Here is a 26,534-nt window from a genome sequence, read left to right as displayed (position 1 = left end):
GTGTGAAAAATGTTTTTCTCATCTCGGTCCTAAAAGATTTCCCCCTTATCCTTAAACTGTGACCCCTTGTTCTGGACTTCCCCAACAACGGGAATAATCTTCCTGCATCTAGCCTGTCCAACCCCTTAAGAATTTTGTACGTTTCTATAAGATCCCCCCTCAATCTTCTAAATTCTAGCGAGTACAAGCCGAGTTTATCCAGTCTATTGGTCTAAAGCTGCACCAGTTCCACAGATTTTTGTTTTATATGCCACAGAATCATTTATATTTCCTACTTTTAAGAATGCTCATCCTGAAATGAAATGAAATGATTCAATTTATTGTCATTGTCAGTGTACAGTACAGAGACAACGAAATGCATTGAGATATGTTTCCAGTCATGCATTAATTGGAAATGATCATGGCTTACCAAACCTGCTGTGCTTAGTTCATATGTAAAGGGAAATGCTCTAGTTGTAGGTGAGCAGTCTGGGCAAGTTCACACAAATGTCACAAAACTACACCGAGAGAAAAAATATCAATTCTTGCATTCTGAGCTTTCAATTCTTTATTTTATATGCTGGACTCTTTTCAAATCAACTCTTCATTCAAGCCAGTCAGGTTTATACTGGGTGAAACGGGATCCATCAGTTACAAGCAAAAGACCTCAGCTTGCCTTGAAATGCATGCCTTGTCACCATATCTGCCTGTGCCATCGTGATCCTAGTATCTCCCTTCCCCATCATCCTCTGCAGTCTGCTTTGAGGATGCTCTTGCTTGAATGATTAAAAAATGCAGCATGGAAACATCTGCTGACCATCGATCACACGTTCACACTAGTGTAGGAAGGAACTGCAGATGCTGGTTTACACCGAAGATAGAAACAAAATGTTGGAGGAACTCAGCGGGACAGGCAGCATCATTGGATAGAAGGAATGGGTGACGTTTCGGGTCAAGACTCTTCTTCACGTTCTATGTTATCCCACTTTCTCATCCACTAGGGGCAGTTTACACTTTACCCACAATTAACCCACAAACCCACGCGTCTTTGGGATGTGGGAGGAAACCGGAGCACCCGGAGGAAACCCACGTGGTCACGGGGAGAATGTGCAAACTCCACACAGACAGCACCCGGGATCAGGATAGAACTTGGCTCTCTGGCGCGGGAAGGCAGTGGCTCTACCAACTGTGGAATCAAAGACTCTTTCACGAAACACAAGTAGACCATTCAGCCACCATGCCTGTGCTGTCTCTTTATCTCACAGTAAACAGTGAATCCATTTCAGTGGCACATCAAACCCCTGGAATATCGTCGATCTTCTCGTTCTCAATCTGTGGCACCACACATATAGTATCCTGCAGGTTCTGCTAGTGTGCTGTGCATATGCTTTCATTCATGGCTCTCTGCCTGAGAAACAGCAGCCTAGCATGCATCAGCTTGAACCAGAGTCACAGAGTCATTCAACAGGGCAGGCCCTTCAGCCCAACTCATCCCTGCAGACCAAGATGCCCCACCTACACCTATCCCACTGGCCCACATTTGGCCCTAACCCTTTTTTAAATCTTTCCTATCCATGCATCTATCCAGGTGACTTTTAAAAGTTGTAGTACCAGCTCAATCCATACTCCCACCACCGTCTGTGGAAAGATTTGCCACTCATTAAATCTGTCCCCCTCACTTTAAACCTATGTTTTCTCTCCTTTGGGTAAAAGACTCAGTGCCTTCACCTTATCTATCCCCTCATTTTCTGTGCTGTATGACTCTGATCAGTCCGAAGAAGGGTCCCAACCCGAAACGTCACCCGTCCATTCCCTCCACAGATGCTGCCTGACCTGCTGAGTTCATCCAGCACTCTGTGACCCCGATGTCTACCCTTCCCTCCTACCACTGATAATATCCCAAAGGACAAAACAAACTTCGGATTATGGCTCAGTACCAACCATTAACAGGTAACGCTGATCTAGAACAGTATACAGTAAAGTAAATATCATATTCTTTGTTATACAAACACTTTAACAAAAGTTTTAGAATATATGCCATTTATCATTAATCACACAAATATTCACTGAAATATAACTGAACCTAACAGTCATAAATCTTATTAACAAAAATATCGTTAAAAAAAACCTTCAGCAAAGTCTGCTTCTTTACTAATGTTCCTGCACTGGTCCGTTTGTAAAATGGGGTCACAATGTTGAGCAAGGTATAAATAGGAGAGATTTGAGGATTAGGCCTGGGTCTCTGCCCTTTGAGAACACTCTGAATTCTATGGAGTAAACAGAACGGTGGTCTAACTATAATATTCACGAGGTAAGACTGTGATGCAGGGGTGTATAACGAACGACACCCCGTTTACAAATACCCATGTCCTGTTGCATGGTATCTGAACATAGAGTTGTTTTACACAGAGCCATTAGTAACTGCATTGCATTCCTCAGCGGCCATCTATTTCCTAACATATTAATCTTCCAGCAGCCAATCTACCATCATCTGCTGCTTTCTGCATGGGCACCAATACATGGGCACCAATGCATGCGCACCAATACATGGGCACCAATGCATGGACACCAATGCATTGACGCCGATGCATGGCGCCGATGCATGGACACCAATGCATGCGCGCCAATACATGGGCGCCAATGCACGGGCACCAATACATCACACAATGCACATTATATTCAGCAGCCACGTATCACCTACATCATAAAAGCCCCAGAACTCAACCATTACCCAGACCAGACTCCCCGCCATTGATTCCATTCTGCGCTCCGCGCTGCCTTGGAAAAGCAGCCAATGTAATCAAATACTTGTCCCACCATGGTCGTTCCTACTTCTCCCTACTCCCTACTCACTTCAAAAGAAGGTACAGAAGTTTCAAATTAGGCCCCACTAGACTCAGGAATAGCTTCTTCCCCTCTGTTATCAGTCTTCTAAACAGTCCTTCCATAACCTATGGTATTGTCCGATTCACCTCTACCCCATTGCAGACATTGAAAATCTTATAGAAACATATAAAATTATAGAAACATATAAAATTATAAAAGGACTGGACAAGCTAGATGCAGTAAAAATGCAGTTTTTTATATGTTGATCGTTGAGGCTGGGTTGGTCTATAAGATACCCCCTGTATCTTCCCCTTTGCTCCATCCTTCTAAACTCCAGTGACATAACACTTGGTACACAGCGCTACTCTGCCTCATTTTCAATCATTTGGAGAATTAGACCTGTAAATATGACAGTCCCTAATTGCCCCATGCCCATGGGATCATTGTATCTTGTGGACTACCTACGCTGGGCAGCTGCCTCTATTGATCAAGATCAAGGATGGACGCTCACCTTCCCCCTCAAATTAGGAAAGACCAAAACTCAGGGTACACAATGAAAACGATTGCCAGATGTGATCTCTAAAAAACATTTGGACAGAGAGCCCTAGATACATAGACTGCAGAAGGCTATTCAATCGTCCCTCAATAACCCGTTGCCTTCTCCCCATATCCTGACTACTAGCCCCTAGAATAACCTCTTGTGGCCTCCATGCCCTCTGTTGCAGGGAATTCCAACATTCTCAGTCTTATGGCCTGTGGCCCCTTCGAACTGCATCTGCTGTCCACCTTTTATAATTTTATATGTTTCACCCCAACTTTTCAGTGAATACCGGTCTTGTCAACAAGACAGACGCCATCCCAGGGTCTCGCTGTGCACTGCCTCAATCACAAGGATGTCCTTCCCAAATTAGGAGACCAAAACTGTAACCTGAACCCCCATTGAGAAAAATACTCCTATACTAATCCTCTTGTTATGAAGGCCCCATTAGCTTTCTTTGCCTGCACCAAACTTTGGACCGGTGTACAAGGACACCCCTCACATTTATAACCTATGAAATTAATACTGCATCTGCCACGCATTCTACATCATACTGCATCTGCCACGCAGTATAATGCAGTTTTAGAGGTATATTGACCAAATGCAGACAAATGGGACCAGCGCATTCTCCCAAAATGGTTGGCAGGGACAAGGCTGTACAGTTCAATCACTCTAGGACACTATCTACCTCAGTAGCAGAAGAACATCCACACTTAACAAAAAACTGCTCGATATGCATAGTTAAATATTCAGTAGGCCCAGATATATTCAGCAGGCATTTGAAGAAGAGGGTTCCGCTATCTTTAGTACGATCACATCCCTAGAGAGCGTAAGACTAGTTGGAAAATGATATGCCTATAATTCCAGACTGTTACCAGGGGAAGTGGTTGCCTTCTTCTCCTCTCTCAAATCATGTTAAAATCCTTCAAATACATTCTGTATCAGGTAACGCACCATGGCCAATATGATTCTCCTAGTGAGATGCGGTGCATAACACTCAGTCTATTTACATTCCGTCATCTATAATGTCCTGCTCACTCCTACCCAATGCAAGTACCTGCGACCCTCTGCTTAATGCATGCGTGCCTTACCATCAGCATGCCATAGATTAGGTAGCAGGTGACCCTGAGGAATGCATTGCAGCCCGTTCGCAACTGCGAGTGCAGTGCGTGTTCAGCAGCAGATTTCACTCAGCATTTCGGGGCAGGACAGAGGTGCAGCAGATAGAGCCGTTGCCTCACAGCAACAGAGATCCGGACCTCAGGTGCTGTCTGTGTGGAGTTTGCACGTTATCCCTGTGGGTTTCCTCCGGGTGCTCCCGTTTCCTCCCGCATTGCAAAGACTTGCGGGTTTTGTGGGTTAATCAGCCTTCGTAAATTGCCCCCAGTGTGTAGGGAGGGGATGAAAAAGTGGGATAACATAGAACTTGTGTGTGTGGGGACCGCTGGTCAGCATGAACTCTGTGGGCCGAAGGGCCTGTTTCCGTTCTGTATCTCTAAACAAAACAATGTCAAGGAGGATGCACACACTGAGTTCCATTTATGCATTGCACACACTCATTGCTCCATTTACACACACAGTTCTATTTACACACTGCACACACTCAAACACACTCATCGTTCCATTTTTACACTACACACACTCATTTGAAAAGAAGACACAGAGTGCTGGAGGGACTCAGTGGGTCAGGCAGCATCTGTGGAGGACATGAGCAAGCAATGTTTCGAGAGAGAGGTGGCAAACCTGGGCAAGTGGTACCCACCAGTCTGAAGAAGAGTCTCGACACGAAACGTCACCCATTCCTTCTCTCCAGAGATGCTGCCTGTCCCGCTGAGTTACTCCAACATTTTGTGTCTATCTTGGCAAGTGATAGGTAGAGTCACCTTTTAACAAATCTGCAGAGTCTGAAGAATAGTCCCAACACCAAAATATCACCTGTTCACGTTCTCTACAGATGTGGCATGACCCGCTGAGTTACTCCAGCACTCTGCGTTTATTTTCTAGGCCGGCATCTGCAGTTCCTTGTGTCCCCATTGCTTCATTTACTCACTGCCACCCACTCAAACAATGGTGCAATGGCACCCCTCCGATGCAATGGTGATTGGGGACTGTGTACAGGGGCAGCACCAGTAAGGACAAACCTGACCACAGATTCACATCACAACCTCGCCAATTAACCTACAAACCCGTGTGCCTTTATGGGAGGATGTGGGAGGAACTGAAGCACCTAGAGAAAACCCACAAGATCACAGGGAGAACGTGCAAACTCCACACAGACAGCGCCCAAGGTTGGGATCGAACTCTGGTCTCCGGCGCTGTGAGGCCACGGCTCTGCCAGTTATGCCCTATCTTCCTTTCCAATGGATACCATCTTGTGTTTGAGTTTATCCCACTCATTCAGCCACCTACCCAGGATTATATTCACATCTACCACCCCTGTGCCCTTTATTTCCAAAAGGATATCGGTCACCTCCCTCCACTCATGGTGGGCAGGGATGGAGACAGGGTGCGTCTGAATTTTGCTGTGATTTCCTCTGACATTTCCTTTCTATCATCATCATATTGCATTGGACTATCCTAGTAATACTAGGTCTTAGATGTAGCAGCTCGATGGCAGAGGTAAATGAGTTGCTTGTCCTCCATTGTTGTGGCGACTGTCACCACTATGAGAACGTGTTGTGTAGAGTAAGTCCATGAGGAGCTGTTCAATTGCACTGTCCCATCAGCTCGGGCAATGCCAGCGCCACGGCTTAATTGGTCTTGCCTCCTCTATGTCCGCTTTCTGCGTCGGAGGGCTTGGCAAAGCATTGCTTTGAACTGCCGCTCTTGCCCGCTGCTTTCTCTGTGCTGGACAGATCCAATGCCATGCTGCCATCCTCACTGCGGTCAGTTACAGGCTCCTGGTCCGTGCCCACCTCTATCAGCGGTGGCTCGTCGCTGCTCTCCGCAAATTCCTCTCTCACACACTCCACGCCTTTGCCTTTCATTGTTGGGCCAATAGATTTCTTGTGCATTCCTAGATTGCAAATAAAGGCTGATTAGTGATGGTTTGAACATAAACCAGAGAATTATATAACATTGGAACAGCCCACAATGTCTGTGCCAAGACCAATTCTTATCTAATTCCACATGATCCATATCCCTCCATTCCCTTGTGTTTATCTAAAAGTCTCTTAAATGCCGCTATGGGCACAACCACCCAAGACAGTGTGTTTCTGCCACTCATCCACCCTCCGTGTAAATAAATATCCCCCGCACATCTCCTTTAAACTTTGCCTCTCTCACCTCTCATCTTTGGTTTAGGTCCATTATTGCCACGTGTACTGGGGGACAGTGAAAAGCTTTGTTTTGCATGCTATCCAAACGGATCAGATATACATAGATGCCATCAAGTTAAACTCAAGAACAATAGGTGGAGCAAAGGGGAAGATACAGAATGTAGAATATAGTTCTCAGCATTGTAGCGCATCAGTTCCAGAGACAAAGTCCAATGTCCACAATGGGGTAGACGTGAATGGGACAGTGCCCTAGCTTATGGAAGGACCGTTCAAAAGCTGTTCCTGAGCCTGGTGGTGTGCAGTTTCAAGTTCCGTGACCAGCTGCCAGACGGGAGCAGGGAGAAGAAGGAATGACCGGGGTGGGACAAGTCTTTAATTATGTTGACTGCTTTCCCGAGGCAGAGTGAAGTGTAGATGGAGTCAATGGTGTGGAATCTAGTCTGTGTGATGGACCGGGCTATATCCAAATCTCCCTGCAATTTATTGCGGGGTTGGGCAGAGCTGTTTCCAAAGCAAGCTGTGACAATCTGACAGGATGCTTTCTAAGGTGCATCTGTAGAGGTTTGTGAGTCATAGAGTTATAGAGATTCATAGAGTGATACAGTGTGGAAACAGGCCCTTCGGCCCAACTTGCCCACACTGGCCAACAATGTCCCAGCTACACTAGTCTGCGCTTGGTCCATATCGTTCTAAACCTATCCTATCCATGTACCTGTCTAACCCTTAAATGATGGGATGGGCCCAACCTCAACTATCTCCTCTCACAGTTTGTTCCATGCACCCACCACCCTTTGTGTGAAAACATTACCCCTCAGCTTCCAATTAAATCTTTTCCCCTTCACCTTGAACCTATGTCCTCTGGTCCTCGTTTCCCCTACTCTGGGCCAGAGATTCTATGCATCTACCCGATCTATTCCTCTCATGATTTTGCACACCTTTATAAGAACCCCCCTCATCTTCCTGCGCTCCATGGAATAGAGTCCCAGCCTACTCAACCTCTCCCTATAGCTCACACCCTCTAGTCCTGGCAACATCCTCGTAAATCTTTTCTGAACTCTTTCAAGCTTGACAATATCTTTCCTGTAACATGGTGCCCAGAACTGAACACAATATTCTAAATGCGGTCTCACCAACGCAACTGCAACATGACCTCCCAACATCTATACTCAATACTCTGACTGATGAAGGCCAAAATGCCAAAAGCTTTTTTGACCACCTTGTCTCCCTGTGACTCGACCTTCAAGGAACCATGCACCTGAACTCCTAGATCCCTCTGCTCTACAACACTCCCCAGAGGCCTACCATTCACTGTGTAGGTCCTGCCCTTGCTCGACATCCCAAAATGCAACACCTCACACTTCTCTGTATTAAATTCCATCAACCATTCCTCCGCCCACCTGGCCAATCGATCCAGATCCTGCTGCAATCGTTCACAACCATCTTCACTATCTGCAAAACCGCACCACTTTTGTATCATCAGCAAACTTGTTAATCTTGCCCTGTATGTTCTCATCCAAATCATTGATGCAGATGACGAACAGTAATAGGCCCAGCACCGAACCCTGAGGCCCACCACTAGTCACAGACCTCCAGTCCGAGAAGCAACCTTCCACCATCACCCTCTGCTTCCTTCCATGAAGCCAATTTGCTATCCATTCAGCTATCTCTCCTTGGATCCCATGCGATCTAACCTTTCAGAGCAGCCTACCAAGCGGAACCTTGTTGAACGCCTTCCTGACGTCCATGTACACAACATCCACTGCTCTGCCCTCATCGACATTTTTCCTCACGTCTTCAAAAAAATCATTCAGATTTGTGAGACACGACCTCCCACGTACAAACCCATGCTGACTATCCCTAATCAGCCCTTGAGGCACACCCACCCTCCCTCTGCTCCTCCCCTCCAACTTCCCTCCCCCTCTGTCTCTTGCCCTTCAGTCTCTGCCTCTCTCTCTGTATCTTCCCATTCTCTCTCTGCCCTTACTCTCTGCCCCCTCCCTCTCTAGACGAGCCTGCGATTTGGGGGCTATGCGTCAGTGGATAGGGCAGTTATGGGGTAAAAGAAGCAAATTAATAATATTAATATAATATCAAGGGGGGTAGTTAGTGTGTGTGTGTGGGGGTGGTTAGTGTGTGTGATGCCTCATGCCACCCTGCCCCCCCCCCCCCCCCCCCCCCCCGGCAACCGCACGTTGGGGGAACAGACCCAACGTGTCTGCACTGGATCTCGTTATAATATAAAACTCTGATCTCGGATGTTTACTTGTGGGGATGTTTGCTTGCTTGAACTTTTTCTTTGATTCACATCTCCTCGAAAACCCGACGCGATGACGGTGACATGTTTGCATATTCCGGTAGAGATTTACCACCTGATTTCAAAAATCGCCTCATCCGTAAATTTGATTCATTATTTCCTGAGTTTTTTACTAAAATTGTTCACCAATCTGACATCCTTTTAAAATCTAACATGCTGAAGTGAGCTGGATGACGTCACAGTGCCTTTGCTCCTCGCTGCAAGCTGCGCAGAATTTTCAACATGCAGGGGCACGAGTTACGTTTTCCACGAGTTACGTGGCCCAGCCGCCCTCCCCACCCCGGGCTCTGGATTTAAGCCATTGAACACGTGATCAAGTCATGCTGTGCGCTCCGCTGGGCTCCTTCAAGTTCTACAACATGGTGGCGGTGGTCGTTATCGCAGTGCACAAGCACGGTGGAAAAATGGCTGTGGTGGCCGTCACGGGGGACGACCTCCTCTCCGTTTCCCCCACCCTGTCGTCTGTCACACTGGCGAGTGGGTTTACCCTCGCGGAAGCCATGATCGGCCGGCCCTCCGCTGCTCTTGACCGTCCTCAAATCACTCTGGGCCTCGCTCTAGTCCTCGCCGGCCGAAGCCTAGCTTGGGCCCAGTGCCTGATGGGGAGGCTTGTGCTCTATGACCTGGGTAGGTGCTGCCTTTACCCCCTCCCCCTCCCCCTCCCCCTCTACCCGCGCCCCAGGGGAGAGAAAGAGAGAGGGGGGGAGGGAGGGGGAAGGGGGGAGAGGGGTTGAGAGGGGAGGGGTGGAGGGGGGTTATGGAGAGGGGGAGGAGAGGGGGAGGATAGGGGGTGGGAGTGGGGCCTTCCTCTATGCCCCCCCCCCTCTCTGGAGAACATGGACAGGCAATGCTTCAGATGGGACCCTTTTTCAGTCCCAGTCCCAACTAAAATATCAAATTTGGGAAAGAGTCCCAACCCCGAAATGTCACCTATCCACGTTCCCCTGAATTGATGCCGAACCTGTTGAGTTACTCCAGCACTTTGTGTCTCATTTCCTGTTCTTGAAAGAGGCTTGTAATTTGCTTTCACTGACTGGCTGAACCCCGCAAGATTAACTTTACAACCTCCCCCCCCCCCATCCCCCAAACCCCCAATGCTGAATAATCTGCAGTTGCTTACCAAGCAGCCAGGGGGCACAAGATCCCACTAAACCGTTCTTGCCGGAGTTGAGGATGGACTCGGGCAGAGGGATGGAGTGCCTGACCATGGCTCCATACAGTCCATATTCAGCCATCACGCTGCTCCGGCCCCAACACTTCTCCCTCTTCCTCCACTTCGCTCTTCGGTTTTGAAACCACACCTGGGGGCAACATGGGATGGACTCAAAACTCATGCCAGACACCAAGCCCAGTTCTCCAGCGAATGCCCACCCCTTGCCTAGTGGGCTTCCTGCCAAGCAATCCTCAGTCATCCCACATGTCCCTGCCATTCTATCCCATCACATCATTTGGACAGCTACTTGGATAGGAGAGGTTTAGAATGATATGGGCCACATTATCCCAGGAATGATTGGGTTAACATATGATGAGCATTTGACAGCACTGGGCCTATACCTGCAAATGTTCCCCACGTGGGGAATGTCTTGGACCAGAGACCAGAGCCTCAGAATAAGACTACGTTTAGAATTGAAATTCGGAGAAATTTATTGAGCTGGAGGATGTTGGATCTGTGGAATTCATTGCCACAGACGGCTGTGGAGGCCAAGTCAATGGGTATTTTTAAAACGGTGAGTGGTAGGTTATTGATTAGAAAGGCAATAGACAATAGGTGCAGGAGTAGGCCATTCGGCCCTTAGAGCCAGCACCGCCATTCAATGCGATCATGGCTGATCATCCCCAATCAGTACCCCGTTCCTGCCTTCTCCCCATATCCCCTGACTCCGCTATTTTTAAGAGCCCTATCTAGCTCTCTCTTGAAAGCATCCAGAGAACCCGCCTCCACTGTCATCTGACACAGAGAATTCCACAGACTCACCACTCTCTGTGAGAAAAAGTGATTCCTTGTCGCCGTTCTAAGTGACTTACTCCATATTCTCAGACTGTGGCCCCTGGTTCTGGACTCCCCCAACATTGGGAACATGTTTCCTGCCTCTTGCGTGTCCAAACCCTTAATAATCTTATATGTTTCAATGAGATCTCCTCTCATCAAGGGTGTCAAAGGTTACATGGAGAAGGCAGGAGAATGGGGTTGAGAGAAAATGATAGATCAGCCATGTTTGAATGGTGGAGTAGGTTTGATGGGCTGAATGGGAAGAGGCATTTGTCTTAGATGAGGCATATTGGTCAGCATAGACGGGTTGGGCTGAAGGTCCTGTTTCAGTGCTGTGACTGATGGCAACACTTACATGAGCCTCTTTCTGTCGCATAGTCAGTAGCTAATGTGGTGGCTGAGTGGATGCAGTGGTCCAATATGTTCACACCCAGTGAAGTGTGGTTACTAATGTGGTGCAGGAAATGCAGTAACTATTTGTGCATGGCACATCCACCAAAAACATTTGCAGACACCATCTGCCCGACAGCTAATATAGTCAGAGAATCACACAGCAGGGAAACAGGCCCTTCAACCCCCCTTGTTCATGCTGGCCAAGTTGACATACTGGGCTAGTCCAACATGCCTGCATGTGGCCCATTCCCTTCTCATCCCTTTCATATCCATAGATCTGGCCAAATGTCATTTAAATGTGTTTTTTCCATTCACTTTTATAGCTTCCTCCGGCAGCTCGTTCAAGATACTGACTACCCACTATGTGGTTCACTGGGCTGTGGACCAAATGCAGGCAAATGGGACCAGCTCTGTATGCCAACTTGGTTATCATGGACAAGGTGGGCCGAAGGGCCTGTTTCCGTGCTGTACAGCTCGATCTCAAGCGTATCCATCTCAAGCATCAGTAAGAAGTGTAGATATGTACAAGTGGAGGTCAGGGCAGAGCAGGGGCTACCTGTATCCGGTCCTCTGCCAGCTCCGTCTTCATCGCCAGCATTTCCCTGGCATACACGTCCGGATAGTGAGCCTCGTTAAAGGATCTCTCCAGCTCCTCCAGCTGATGCGCTGTGAACACAGTCCTGTGCAAACCAACAATCAAACACATCAGCCTCACGGAGCAAGGCCAGAACCAAAACAATCACTTTTACATCAGGTCCTGCAGAGGCTGAAGATGTTCTAAAGCACCACACACCCATGGGAGTGTTCATACAAAGGTGGTGAGTGTATGGAACAAGCTGCCAGAGGAGGTTGTTGGGGGCAGGGACTATCCCAACGTTTAAGAACCAGTTAGACAGGTTTACATGGATAGGACAAGTTTGGAGGGATTTGGACCAAACACAAGCAGGTGGGACTAATGTAGCTGGGACATGTTGGCCGGTGCGGGCAAGTTGGGCCGAAGGGCCTGTTTCCACACTGTATCACTCTATGTCTCAGAACTGTGGTGAATGCAAATACATATGGCTGATAAAAAAAAGAACAATTACCGATGGTGAACCGAGGGACAACTCAGCCTGCTGTTAATATGCAGGGTAGACTTGTGAATGGAATAATATCTGGGAGCTAATCTGTGTATAGGGGTGTGTAACAGAGGTTCTGTGACAACGGACATTTGTATACTACAGTCGGCCCGTATAGCTCACTCACGCCCCCTTGTGACCGCCCCCGGGAGATCAGACCCAGCCTCTCCAGTCCCTCCTCGCAAGCAAGCTACATCCTGGGGACCATCCTGGTGGATCTCCTCGGCACCCTCTCCAGTGCTTCCTTCTCCCCAGTGTGCTGATCACAAGGGCTTGCAGCAGTCTGGCCAATGCTCTATAACGTTGGAGCATACTTTCTCACCAGCATTCGATGCCTTGACTGGTGAAGCATAACATGTTATATCTAAGCTCTGAAGAAAAATGCCACCTATCCATCTCCTCCACAGATGCTACCTGACCCTGACCCTGATCCATGGAATTTTATTTTTTAAGTTTAGTTTAGAGTTACAGCGCGGAAACAGTGGTGGAGTTTGCACCGAGTCGGCACTAACACACTAGGGACAATTTACATTGATACCAAGCCAATTCACCTCCAAGACGGTACATCCCTGATCATCAGAGGAAACAGAAGGTATCGGAGAAATCCCACGCAGGGCACGGGGAGAAGGTACAAACTCCATACAGACAGCACCCGTGGTCAGGATCGAACCCGGGTCTCTGGCGCTGCAGAGACAGTAGCTCTGGGTCACCGTGCCACCCCTGACACTTTGTGTTTGGTTCAAGCATTTGCATTTGCAATCTCTATCTAACTATGTCGATGCCTCTATGGGCATGTACCCCGAAGATGCATCTCTGTTCCCCAGTACTCCCCCAGAGCCACTGTTCATGGTGGGTGTCCCAGCATCATCAGCACCACCATAACGCATCAACTCACATTTTATCAGCATGAAACCCCGCCACTTCTCAGTGCCTTCCCCACTGTGAAGATCCAACCCCTGATTTCCAAAAATGCAAACTTTCGCACTTATCTCGCACATTCGTGTTCAGAAGTGATAGGAACGGAATTAGGTCATTCAGCCCATCTTGTCTACTCCCGCCATTCAATCGTGGCTGATCTATTTCTCCCTCTAAACCCCATTCTCCTGCCTTCTCCCCATAACCCCTGACACCCGCACAAATCAAGAACCTATCTGTGCTTTAAAAATATCCATTCAACTTCATTTTTCATTCCTCAGCCCACGTGCCCAGTTGATGAAGATCCTGCTGTAATGTTTGATAATCATTTCCCCTGTTAGTGTTACCGCCCACGTTAGTGTCACCTCCTTCCACCTGCACTGTGATCACATCCCTGATCTCAAACCATTCAATGTCCATTGGACTACATCACACAAGGTGCAAACTCAGACACCTGACACAGTGCATTGTGTCCACAGATTCCCATCCTCCACCCTGCCCCAACACGCCTGTGCCCCCCCTCAACTCAGCCCCAACACACCTGTGCCACGTCCTCAGCCCCAACACACCTGTGCCACCCCTCCACTCAGCCCCAACACACCTGTGCCCCCCCTCAACTCAGCCCCACACACACCTGTGCCCCCCCTCAACTCAGCCCCAACACACCTGTGCCCCCCCCTCAACTCAGCCCCAACACACCTGTGCCCCCCCCAACTCAGCCCCAACACACCTGTGTCACCTTCACTAAGTCCTAACACACCAGTGCCACGTCCACTCAGCCCCGACATACCTGTGCCGCCTCTTCTTCCTCTTCACCTGCGACGCCGCTGTATACTTTGGGTCGCTGTGATCACAAGCCATGTTCTCGTCATCTGAGGTGAGGCAAGGAAAGTTGACAGTCACTGACCATCCACCAAATCCCACAACCACATACTCGCTACATGGCCGTCCAAAGGGGGGGGGGGGTGCGTTGGGTTCGACCGCACCCCCCTCTTTTTCCCCCAGAGTAAGAAAAAAATCCCGAGGGAAAAAAAACCCCAGAGCCCAAGCCACCCCCGCTGGGCCCACACCACCCCCGCTGACCCCCACTGGCCCCTGCTGACCCCCACTGGGCCCACACCACCCCCGCTGGGCCCCCACCACTGGGCCCACACCACCACCCCCGCTGACCCCCACTGGGCCCACACCACCCCCGCTGGGCCCATACCACCCCCACTGGGCCCACACCACCCCCGCTGGGCCCACACCACCGCCGCTGGACCCCCACTGGGCCCACACCACCCCCGCTGGGCCCGGGTCCCACCACCCCCACACCACCCCCGCTGACCCCCGCTGGGCCCACACCACCCCCGCTGGGCCCACACCACCCCCACTGGGCCCACCCCACCCCCGCTGGGCCCAAGCCACCCCCACTGGGCCCACACCACCCCCGCTGGGCCCGCTGGGCCCACACCACCACCACCCCCGCTGGGCCCACACCACCCCCGCTGGGCCCACACCACCCCCACTGGGCCCACACCACCCCCGCTGACCCCCCTACTGGGCCAACGCCACCCCCGCCTGGGCCCACGCCACCTTCATCTTCATCCCCACTGCCAGGAAGAGGGGGGAAGGAAGGGGGGGAGGGGGAGAGAGAGAGGGGAAGGGAGGGGGAGAGAGAGAGGGGAAGGGAGGGGAGAGAGGAGAGGGAAGAGGGAAAGGGGGATTATCTTTAGTGAGATTGCAAAATTAAGGTAGGTTTTAGAGCTATTTTATTTTCTCCTCCATGTGAATAATTTTAAACAATATCAAATAATATCAAATAATTGGAACTGCTTTCTTTTCCTTGATAATAATACTTAAAATATGAATTCCATAGTTTGTGACATAAATATACATTTTAATGGGATCATTATATACAGGTGTAACATTTCCATTTTACCTCTCTCTGCCTTTACATTTCACTCTTTCAAATCTGCTCTACTTATCTACATTCCATTTGCACCCCATGGGGGGCGGTGTGGGAGGGCAGGGGGGTGGGGGCAAACATGCATCAAGCCGATAGCCTAATCATTAAAGAGTTAAAAGATAGCTTAATCGATAAAGAGCTGCGAAGAGGAATCAGAGCTGCCAAGGAAAGGTACTCTGAGAAGTAGCGGAGCAAGTTCTCAGCTAGTGACTCTTCTTCAGTTTGGAAGGGCATGCAAAAAATCACCAGCTATAAGAGGAAAACCCCCCGCTCTTTGGACAATCGTCAGCTGACGAACTACCTGAATGAGTTTTACTGCAGGTTTGAAAATCAGAAACGTAACCCTGGTACCCCTTCCCCAACAAACACAGTCAGACCCCAGTCTGCAAAGAATGGACCCTGCACCCTCTCCTTCCCATTCACCACCTCACACCTACTTAAGGCAAGACTCCAGTAATGAAAAGAGTGGACCCTTTCCCACCCCCACCAACACTTCACACCCAATTATTCATTTTGAACCAGTCCCTGCAAAGATGCATTGCCCCTGCCTGCTTCAGTCTCCACTGTTGTCCCTGTACCCAAAAAGGTAAGAATTACTGGTCTTAATGACTACAGGCTTGTCACACTGACCTCTGTAGTCATGTAGACCATTGAAAAGCTTGTGCTGGCCAAGCTGAAAAATATCACAATCCCTTTGATGGACCCTCTGCATTTTGCATATTGGGCCAATAGATCTGTGGATGATGCAGTCAATCTGGGCCTACACTTCATCCTCCAGCACCTAGACCGCCAGGGGACCTATGCGAGGATTTTGTTTGTTGATTTTAGCTCTGCATTCAACGCCATTATACCAGAGTTGACTGTGCCTGAACCCCTCTGTCGGTGGATCACCAGCTTCCTGACAGACAGGAAGCATCATGTGAGACGGGAAAGCATATCTCGGACCCGCAAACGCTAAGTATAGGAGCACTGCAAATTGCGTATTCTCCCCTCTCCTCTACTCTCGCCACACCAATGACTGCACCTCCACAGACACCTCTGTCAAGCTTCTCAAGTTTGCGGACAATACAACCCTGATTGGACTGATCCAGGATGGTGATCTCTGTACTTTTTCAAATTGACATCTTTCCTATAACATGGTGCCCAGAACTGAACACAATATTCTAAATGCAATCTCACCAACGTCTTATACAACTGCAACATGACCTCCCAACTTCTATACTCAATACTCTGACTGATGAAGGCCAAAGTGCCAAAATACATTTTGACCACCTGCTATACCTGCGACATGACCTTCAAGGAACCATGCAACCATCAACCATTCCTCTGCCCACCTGGTTAATTGATCCAGATCCTGTTGCAATCTATCACAACCATATTCACTATATACAAAACCACTCACCTCTGTATCATCAGCAAACTTGCTAATCTTGCCCTGTTCTGTGACGTTACACAGAGTGCTGGAGTAACTCAGCAGGTCAGGCTGAGTATGGAGGTTGGGAGGTCTGTGAAACGTCGCCTATTCATATTCTCCGCAGATGCTGCCTGACCCACTGAGTTACTCCAGCACTTTGTGTCTATTTTCCCTTCACCCATCTGCCCAAGCCCACTCTCCCCCCTCCTTTCCTATGTTCCTTTCCACCCATAAACCTCTCTCTGCCTTTACATTTCACTCCTCTTTCAAATCTGCTCTACTTATCTACATTCATTTTTCTTCTTAACTTTTTAGTCATAGAATGATGCAGTGTGGAAACAGGGCCTTCAGCCCAACTTACCCACACTGACCGACATGTCCCATCTAAACTAGTCCCACTCACACACGTTTGGCCCATATATCCATCTAAATCTGTCCTATCCATGTACATGTCCAAATGTCTCTTAAACGTTAGGATAGTCCCAGCCTTAACTACCTCCTCTGGCAGCTCATTCCATACACCCAGCACCCTTTGTGTGAAAAAGCTACCTCAGATTCCTGTTAATTTCTGAAATATTGGTCATAAATTTGGTGCAAAAATGCTCCAAAATAAGGCTCAGAATGCATCAAAGAGCATCTAAAACCCCAGAGCTTTCAGGGCCCCGGCATCGAGGAACCTCATGCTTCGTGCTCATGATGAGTGCACTGCGCACACTATTTCACATTAATTATTTTGTAATCCTGTCATGCCACCCCCCTTTTTGGAAAGCTTCGTACAGGCCTGCGCTATTGCAGCTTGCGTTGCCCCCACTTCACCACAGTTAAACACAGGCCATTAAGTTACTGGTGTCGGAAGGAACTGCCGATGCTGGTTTACTTATACCGAAGATAGATACAAAAATGGTGGAGTAACTCAACGGGACAGGCAGCAACTCTGGAGAGAAGGAATGGGTAACGTTTCGAGTCGAGACCCTTCTTCAGACTGGATTGGAAATTCAACACTCACTAATTCCAGTCATAGAGCTGTACAGAACAGAAACAGGCCCATCAGCCCACCTTGTCTTTGCTCACCATGTCATACTGGGGTAGTCCCATTTGCCTGAATGAAACCCTGCATATCCACATATATTTTAAATATCGTAATTGTGCCAGTTTTGAGTAACCGCTGATTTTCTAAAATGTTGAACCTGGGATATTTTATTTATATTATATACAGCGCGGAAACAGGTCCTTCGGCCCCACTGTCCATGCCGACCAAGGTGCCTCATCGATGATAGCCCCACCTGACCACGTTTGGTCCATATCCCTCTGAAACGTTACAATCCACATTCTTTCTTTTCCACCTATTAGGACGGAGATGAGGAAACACTTTTTCACCCAGAGAGTTGTGAATCTATGGGATTCTCTGCCACAGAAGGCAGTGGAGGCCAATTCACCGGATGTATTCAAAGGAGAGTTAGATTTAGCTCTTAGGGCTGAAGGAATCAAGGGGTATGGGGAAAAAGCAGGAACGGGGTACTGATTTTGGATGATCAGCCGTAATCATATTGAACGGCGGTGCTGACTCGAAGGGCCGAATGGCCTACTCCTGCACCTATTGTCTATGTTTCTTTACCTATCCAAGTGCGTTTTAAATGTTGCTATTGTACCTGCCTCAACTACCTTCTCTGGCAGCTCTTTCCATACTTGTGAAAAAGCTGCCCCTCAGGTTCCAATTAAATCTTTCCCCTCTCACCTTAAATCCGTGGTTCACGATTCCTCATTGATGGGGCATCTTTGGCGGCGTGGGCCGAAGGGCCTCTACCGTGCTGTATGACTCCATGGCTCCAATGCGCACTATAGTATTAGTCACAACACTTTAAACCACGGTACGCATTTAACCAATAATTCACAGTCCCTGTTGTGGAGACTTAGAACGGACACAGCCCTCGCCGAGAGCGCAAACCATGTGAAACAGGGTCCCGACACGAAACGGCTTCTGTCCACTCCGTCCCCAGACCCGCTGGGTTCCCGCCTACCGACCTCTCCCAGCGGCGCTCCTGCCCGCTCTCGCCCCCGGTCGGTCGCTTGAAGCCCCACCACAGCCAGCTCGGGGCTTGCTCTCTGTGTGGTGAATAGCCCCCGAACCAGCGGGCGAGCTCTCCCGCTGTTGGAGAGGATGGGAGCGACCTGGGATAGCGCAGCGCACCAGGCCCCCTGTCCATCGCCGCCCCCGGGGCCATATCCTGCCGCAACCTCGCAACCCAGAGAGCCGGGTCCGACCCCGACCTCGGCCGCTGTGTGTGTGTGTGTGTGTGTTTCGTACTTTCCCCCCTGTGACCGCGTGGGGTTTCCCCGGGTGCTCCTGTTTCCTCTCACACTTCAAAGATGTGCAGGTCTGTCGGTGAATTGGCCTCAGTAAATTGTCCCCAGTGTGTGTAGGGGTGAGAAAGTGGGATGGCATGGAGCTAGTGTGGACGGGTGCTCGATCGCTGGTCGGCGGGGACTCGGTGGGCTGAAGGGCCTGTTTCCACGCTGTATCTCTAAACTAAACTATGAGAAGTTGCGATCCGGAACCGCGGCTGTCGGCGAGTCCCAACGCGTTCGACTCCACACGCTGCAAAAATAGCCACACGGCGGAATGCAAGCCCGTGCAAGCGCAGTTTGAGAATGAAACCGGTTAACATAGAAAGATAGACGATAGATGCAGGAGTAGGTCATTCGGCTCTTCCAGCCCGCACCGCCATTCAGTGTGATCATAGCTGATCATCCCCAATCAGTACCCCGTTCCTGCCTTCTCCCCCATATCCCTTGAAAATTGCAACTGACAGTTTGTTCAGGAATGCGACATATCTCGGTGGGGAGTCGAGAAAGCGCGGATGCTGCATTCTTCAGCAAAGCAGAGCGCCCATGGTGGCGCTGCGACAGAGTTGCTTGCTAACTAACTAACTAACCAACTAACCAACTAACTAACCAACTGACTGGCTGACTGACTGACCGTCTGACTGACCGACCGACTGACTAACTAACTATAACTAACTATAGCTAACTAACTAACTAACTAACTAACTGACTGACTGACTGACCGACCGATGTCTGACTGACTGATTGACCGACTGACTAACTAACTATAACTAACTATAGCTAACTAACTAACCAACTAACTCGCTCACTGACTGACTGACTGACTGACTGACTGACTGACTGACTGACTGACTGACTGACTGACTGACTGACTGACTGACTGACTGACTGACTGACTGACTGACTGACTGACTGACTGACTGACTGACTGACTGACTGACTGACTGACTGACTGACTGACTGACTGACTGACTGACTGACTGACTGACTGACTGACTGACTGACTGACTGACTGACTGACTGACTGACTGACTGACTGACTGACTGACTGACTGACTGACTGACTGGCTGACTAACTAACTAAGCAACAAACTAACTGACTGACTGACTGACTGACTGACTGACTGACTGACTGACTGACTGACTGACTGACTGACTGACTGACTGACTGACTGACTGACTGACTGACTGACTGACTGACTGACTGACTGACTGACTGACTGACTGACTGACTGACTGACTGACTGACTGACTGACTGACTGACTGACTGACTGACTGACTGACTGACTGACTGACTGACTGACTGACTGACTGACTGACTGACTGACTGACTGACTGACTGACTGACTGACTGACTGACTGACTGACTGACTGACTGACTGACTGACTGTGGACCTTGAAATGAAAAGGGGAACAACGTTGAGGCACAACACCGCCTGTCTTGTACAGAACCACTACACGACAACAACCACTATCTCATCCATGGACAGCGGTGACCAAAGGGTCAACAAACACTATCGGGGTCTCTCTGTCATAAATTCCCAGCTAAGGAATATTTAGCTTTGTAGGAAGGAACTGCAGATGTTGGTTTAAACGGAAGAAAGACATAAAATGCTGGAGTAACTCAGCGGGGCAGGCAGTATCTCTGGAGAGAAGGAATAGGTGACATTTCGCGTCAAGACCCTTCTTCAGAATGTGACAGGGGAGAGGCGAAACGAGAGATAAGGAAGGATGAGATGTGAAAATGAGACATCAAATGGGACAGAGCTCAAGGAAAATATAGAATAGATTATTGTTAGCTAGGGGAGGACACAACGGGGCATACAATCAGGGACAGTAAAGACTGTGGGAGGACCAGGATTGGGTTGGGAGGGGATGGGGAGAGAGGGAAAGCACGGGCTATTTGAAGTTAGAGAAGTCAATGTTCATACCGCTGGGGTGTAAGCTGCCCAAGTGAAATATGAGGTGCTGTTCCTCCAATTTGCGCTGGGCCTCACTCTGACAATGGAGGAGGCCCAGGACGGAACGGACAGATTGTGAATGGGAGGAGGAGTTGAAGTGCTGAGCAACCGGGAGATTGAGCGAAAGCGGACTGGGCGAAGGTGTTGAGTGAAACGATCGCCGCGTCTGCGCTTGGTCTCGCAGGAGTCCACACCTGGAACAGCGGATCAGAAGATCATAACTTATTGGAGTAGAATTTGGCCATTCGGCCCATCAAGTCCATTCAGCCATGGCTGATCTTTCTCTCCCTCCTAACCCCATTCTCCAGCCATCTCCCCATAACCTCTGACCCCCGTACTAATGGGATACAGTAGATGAGGTTGGAGGAGGTTGAAGTGAAAGAGTCGAGGGAGGAGTTACAGGGACAGGGGTTTGGACACAGAGACACGGGGAAGTGCAGATTTGGGGATCGGGACAGAACGGCGGGTCGGGCAGCGCCGATTGCCCCATTACCCCATTACCCCACACGCTTTGGGTTTCAATTGCACCGCACTGATTTTATTCTCAAACTTTATAAAGTATAGAGTCATACAATGTGGAAACAGACCATTCGGCCCACCGAGCCCGTGTCGACCAGCGTTCACTAACACTATCCTACACACACCAGGGGAAATGTTTACACATTCACCAAGCCAATTGCCCTACAAACCTGTAGGTCTTTGGAGTGTGGAAGGAAACCGAAGATGTCGGAAAAAACCCACATGGTCACGGGGAGAACGTACAAACTCCGTACAGACAGCACCCGTAGTCGGGATCGAACCCGGGTCTCAGCTGTAAGCTGTAAGCCAGCAACTCTACCGCTGTGCCACCTTGACTGCGCTTGGCCCATATCCTATAGATCCTGGTTTACGCCAAAGAAAGACACAAAATGCTGGAGTAACTCAGCGGGACAGGCAGCATCGCTGGAGAGAAGGAATGGGCGACGTTTCGGGTCGAGACCCTAGTCTCCCCCCTAGTCCATCGGTGTGAAGAAACGTCTGGACCCAAAGCGTCACCCATTCCTTTCCCTCAGAGATGCTGCCTGACCCGCTGAGTTACTCCTGCTTTTTGTGTTTCTCTTTCCTATCCATGTACTTGTCCAACTGTTGCCGAAACGTTGCGATAGTCCCTGCCTCAACGACCTTCCCCGACCAGCAGTCTCCACCGCTCCTGTGTGGAATTTGGGGCTGCGGAGTTGTCTCCGACAGAGCGGCGCCCGGTGTCACCGTGTCCCACAAGCGCTTCAGCGGCTCCTCATTCCCCGCTCCAGCTGCCCTTGTCTTGGGCCAGGCACCGCGCAGTCACCCCGCTACAACGCGTCCTACTCTCGCCCAGCGTGGCAGATAACACTGGGCTGGTGAGTTCATGGGTTTGCCCACAAACACCATAAACACGAAGCTTCCACTCAGAGACGCGAGCCTCTGCTGGAATCCGTAGCAAGACACGGCCGACGGGCATGGGCCGGTGGCGTCTATGGCCAGGGGGGACATGAGCTGCTGGAGAAAGGCGGGGGGGGGGGGGGGGGGGGGGGGTAGAAAAAAGAAGCGGGGGAATTGACACCTCTCTTTTCCAGCTGTCCCCCCCTAACTCCATCAGAAGGGCCCCGATCCGGTGGCGCAGCGGGAGAGCTGCTGCCTCACAGCGCCAGGGACCCGGGTTAAATCCTGACTATGGGTGCTGTCTGTACGGAGTTTATACCTTCTCCCCGTGACCTGCGTGGGTTTTCTACGGTAGCTCCGGTTTCCTCCCACACTGCAAAGTTGTACCGGTTTGTAGGTTAATTGGCTTCGGTATAAATAGTAAATTGCGCAAATAGTCCCCAATGTATGTAGGGCAGTGCTCGTGTATTAGAATCGTTGATCGGCGCGGACTCGGCGGGCCGAAGGGCCTGTTCCCACGCCGTGTCTCTAAGCTAAACTACGCCCGTCCATTCCCTCCACGGACGCTGCCTGACCTGATGAGTTCCTCCAGCACTTCGTGTTTTACTCTAGACTCCAGCATCTGCAGTTCCTTGCCTCCAGGTCCAAAGGACATTGTCTACACCTCGGTGTCTCTGGGAGACCAGTGTCTGGACATCTCCAAATACCAAACACATGTCAGTAATCGATATGAAGAAATGTGCCGCCTGTCCATCCCTCTACACATAATGCCTGCCCGAGTGAGCCGTTGGGTTCCTCCAGCACTTTCTGTCTTACGAGTAGATGTATGGAGACACGGGCAGGACGGGGAGGGGGGGGGGGGGTGGGCAGATGGCAGGGAAGGTCGGGAAATGATGGTAGGGAAGGGGTACTGGAGAGGAGGGATGAGGGTGGGGAGTGGAGGAGCGATGGTGAGGTTGTTGTGTTAGGGTCAGGGACAGTACCGGTGGTTTAGGTTTAGGTTTAGGGTTGGGGTTGGGGTTGGGGTTAGGGTAGGGTTAGGGTTAGGGTCAGGGTCAGGGTCGGGGTGAGGGTGAGGGTGAGGGTGTTAGGGTGGGGGTCAGGGTCAGGGTCAGGGTTAGGGTTAGGGTTAGGGTTAGGGTTAGGGTTAGGGTTAGGGTTAGGGTTAGGGGTAGGGTTAGGGGTAGGGTTAGGGGTAGGGTTAGGGTGAGGGGTAGGGGGAGGGTAGGGGTAGGGGGAGGGTTAGGGGTAGGGTTGGGGGTGGGGAGGGGGAGGGGTAGGGGGGGGGGGGGGGGTGAGGGTACGGGTCAGGGTGAGGGTGGGGTGAGGGTGGGGGTGGGGTAACGGTGCGGGTCAGGGTTAGGGTGGGGGTCAGGTGGGGTGAGGGTGGGGTCAGGGTGAGGGTGCGGGTCAGGGTTAGGGTGGGGTGCGGGTCAGGGTTAGGGTGGGGGTCAGGGTTAGGGTGGAGTCAGTACCGGAGTGCAGGTGCGGCCGCTGCGCTTCGTGCAGAGCGATGGTGCGGAGCAGCGGGGGCAGGTGGTTGTGAGCGGCGGCGGCGGTGACGGGTCTGGCGTGGAGATGGGACAGCATGTCCAGGATTACTGGCTGCGGCGGGCGGAAGGCGCTGAGGGAGCGGCTACACAGGAGTCCCAGGCCGGCGGGGACGAGGGGCGGCGGCAGCGGCGGTGGCGGTGAGGACTCAGTCCCGCAGTCCAGTCCCAGCAGGTCGGTGATGGCGAAGCTCCTGGCGCGGCCGCTCTTCCCCGGCTCCTTGGCGGCGGGGGGGAAGTCCCCCAGCAGCGGGCTAGCCCCTGCCTCACAGCTCTCCTCCCTGCCCGTCATGTCCCTCTGTGCCTGTCCACCAGCTCCCGGCGCCGGCCGCTGCGCCGCTGTTTATCTAGCTCCCACCCAAGCGGCCAGACGCGCCCCGGCTCCAATCAGCGGCCGCACAGACCATCATGGGCAGTCCCACTGCGCCGACCGCCCGCCCGCCCAGTCACATCCCCCATCCACATCCCACAACCCACAACCCACATCCCATCCCACATCCCATCCCGCATCCCACATCCCATCCCATCCCACATCCCACATCCCACATCCCATCCCACATCCCATCCCACATCCCACATCCCACATCCCATCCCACAACCCACATCCCATCCCACATCCCACAACCCACATCCCACATCGCACATCCCATCCCACATCCCATCCCACATCCCGCATCCCACATCCCACATCCCACATCCTACATGCCATCCCATCCCACATCCCATCCCACATCCCACACCCCACACCCCATATCCCATCCCACATCCCATCCCACATCCCATCCCACATCCCATCCCACATCCCACATCCCATCCCACATCCCACATCCCATCCCACATCCCACATCCCACATCCCACACCCCACATCCCACATCCCATCCACATCCCACACCTCACATCCCACATCCCATCCCACATCCCACACCCCACATCCCATCCCCCCCATCCCACATCCACATCCCATCCCACATCCCACATCCCATCCCACATCCCATCCCACATCCCACATCCCACAGCTCATCCCACATCCCACACCCCATCCCACACATCCCATCCCACATCCCACATCCCACATCCCACCCCACATCCAATCCACATCCCACATCCCACATTCCATCCCACATCCCACATCCCATCTCACATCCCACATCCCACACCCCACATCCCACAACCCATCCCATCCCACATCCCACAACCCATCCCACATCCCATGCCACATCCCACATCCCATCCCGCATCCCACATCCCATCCCACATCCCATCCCACATCCCATCCCACATCCCATCCACATCCAACATCCCACATCCCACATCCCACATCCCCTATCCCACATCCCACATCCCACATCCCATTCCACATCCCATCCACATCCAACATCCCACATCCCCTATCCCACATCCCACCTCCCACATCCCATCCCATTTCCCACATCCCACATCGCACCCCACATCCAATCCACATCCCACATCCCACATCCCATCCCACATCCCATCCCACATCCCATCCCACATCCCATCCCACATCCCACATCCCACATCCCACATCCCATCCCGCATCCCACATCCCATCCCACATTCCACATCCCACATCCCACATCCCACACCCCATCCCACATCCCATCCCACATCCCATCCCACATCCCACATCCCACATCCCACCCCACATCCCACATCCCACATCCCACATCCCACATCCCACATCCCATCCCACATCCCACATCCCACATCCCACATCCCACATCCCACATCCCACATCCCATCCCACATCCCATCCCACCTCCCATCCCATCCCACATCCCACATCCCACATCCCATCCCACATCCCACATCCCATCCCACATCCCATCCCACATCCCATCCCACATCCCATCCCACATCCCACATCCCACATCCCATCCCATCCCACATCCCACATCCGATCCCACATCCCACATCCCATCCCATCCTATACCACCCACCCGCCCACATCCCATCGGGGCGTGGGATAGCCTCCATTCACAGCTCCGAGCTGGAGAAAGACAGCTGCTCAGGCAGCACCTGTGGACAGCACCCCCTTCCTCACACCCACCACTGATGTGCTTCTTATCGCCAATGCCACGGCACTGCTCTCTCAGACACACTGAGATGCAAAGGCAGTTCTATACAACGCGGAGAGCACAAGAACTGCAGATGCTGGAATCTTTAGCAAAGCACAAAGTGCTGGGGAATTCGGCGGGTCAGCAGCATCTGTGCAGCGAATGGAAAGACGGCGTTTAGGGTCGGGATTTTTCTTGGGACCATCCATTCCCTCCACAGATGCTGTCCAGCCCTCTGCATTCCTCCAGCTCTTTGTACTTTGCCCAAAATCCATACTTTGCAGTTCCCTGTGTGTGCGCGTCTATAGAAGTCCCTTTTCATCTCATTGGCCCAGCGTCTCTTACCATTGCCAATAGGTTTAATAGAAACATAAAAAATAGGTGCAGTAGCCCATTCGGCCCTTCGAGCCAGCACCGCTAATCGTCCCCTATCAATAACCCGTGCCTGCCTTCTCCTCATATCCCTTGACTCCACTAGCCCCTAGAGCTCTA

At 51.0% G+C, this 26,534-nt stretch overlaps 1 protein-coding gene across 1 annotated transcript; it reads right to left on the bottom strand.

Moving 5' to 3' along the window:
* Nucleotides 1–3,871: 3,871 nt before the first annotated feature.
* On the bottom strand, nucleotides 3,872–24,258 carry LOC129699823 (visual system homeobox 1-like). The gene is made up of 5 exons (XM_055639942.1): nucleotides 23,892–24,258; nucleotides 14,142–14,223; nucleotides 11,875–11,998; nucleotides 10,056–10,236; nucleotides 3,872–6,359 (listed from the first exon to the last, which is right to left on the bottom strand). Exons 1-5 carry the CDS (start codon nucleotides 24,256–24,258, stop codon nucleotides 6,094–6,096), a joined length of 1,020 nt encoding a protein of 339 aa, XP_055495917.1. The 3' UTR covers nucleotides 3,872–6,093.
* Between the last annotated feature and the right edge of the window lie 2,276 nt (nucleotides 24,259–26,534).

Source organism: Leucoraja erinacea, chromosome 8 (genome assembly GCF_028641065.1).
Source record: "Leucoraja erinacea ecotype New England chromosome 8, Leri_hhj_1, whole genome shotgun sequence".
NCBI classification, from domain to species: Eukaryota; Metazoa; Chordata; class Chondrichthyes; order Rajiformes; family Rajidae; genus Leucoraja; species Leucoraja erinaceus.
The sequence above is the reverse complement of the archived record's forward strand: the minus strand, read 5'-3'. Positions and strand labels throughout refer to the sequence as shown.

Excerpts from the sequence above, each read along its gene's own strand:
- LOC129699823 (XM_055639942.1), bottom strand. The coding sequence starts at position 24,258 with ATGACGGGCAGGGAGGAGAGCTGTGAGGCAGGGGCTAGCCCGCTGCTG. Across the intron at positions 14,224-23,891 it reads GCGGCCGCACCTGCACTCCG|ATGACGAGAACATGGCTTGT; the intron begins GTACTGACTCCA and ends GCCTCACCTCAG. Across the intron at positions 6,360-10,055 it reads TTGTGCCCCCTGGCTGCTTG|GAATGCACAAGAAATCTATT; the intron begins GTAAGCAACTGC and ends TTTGCAATCTAG.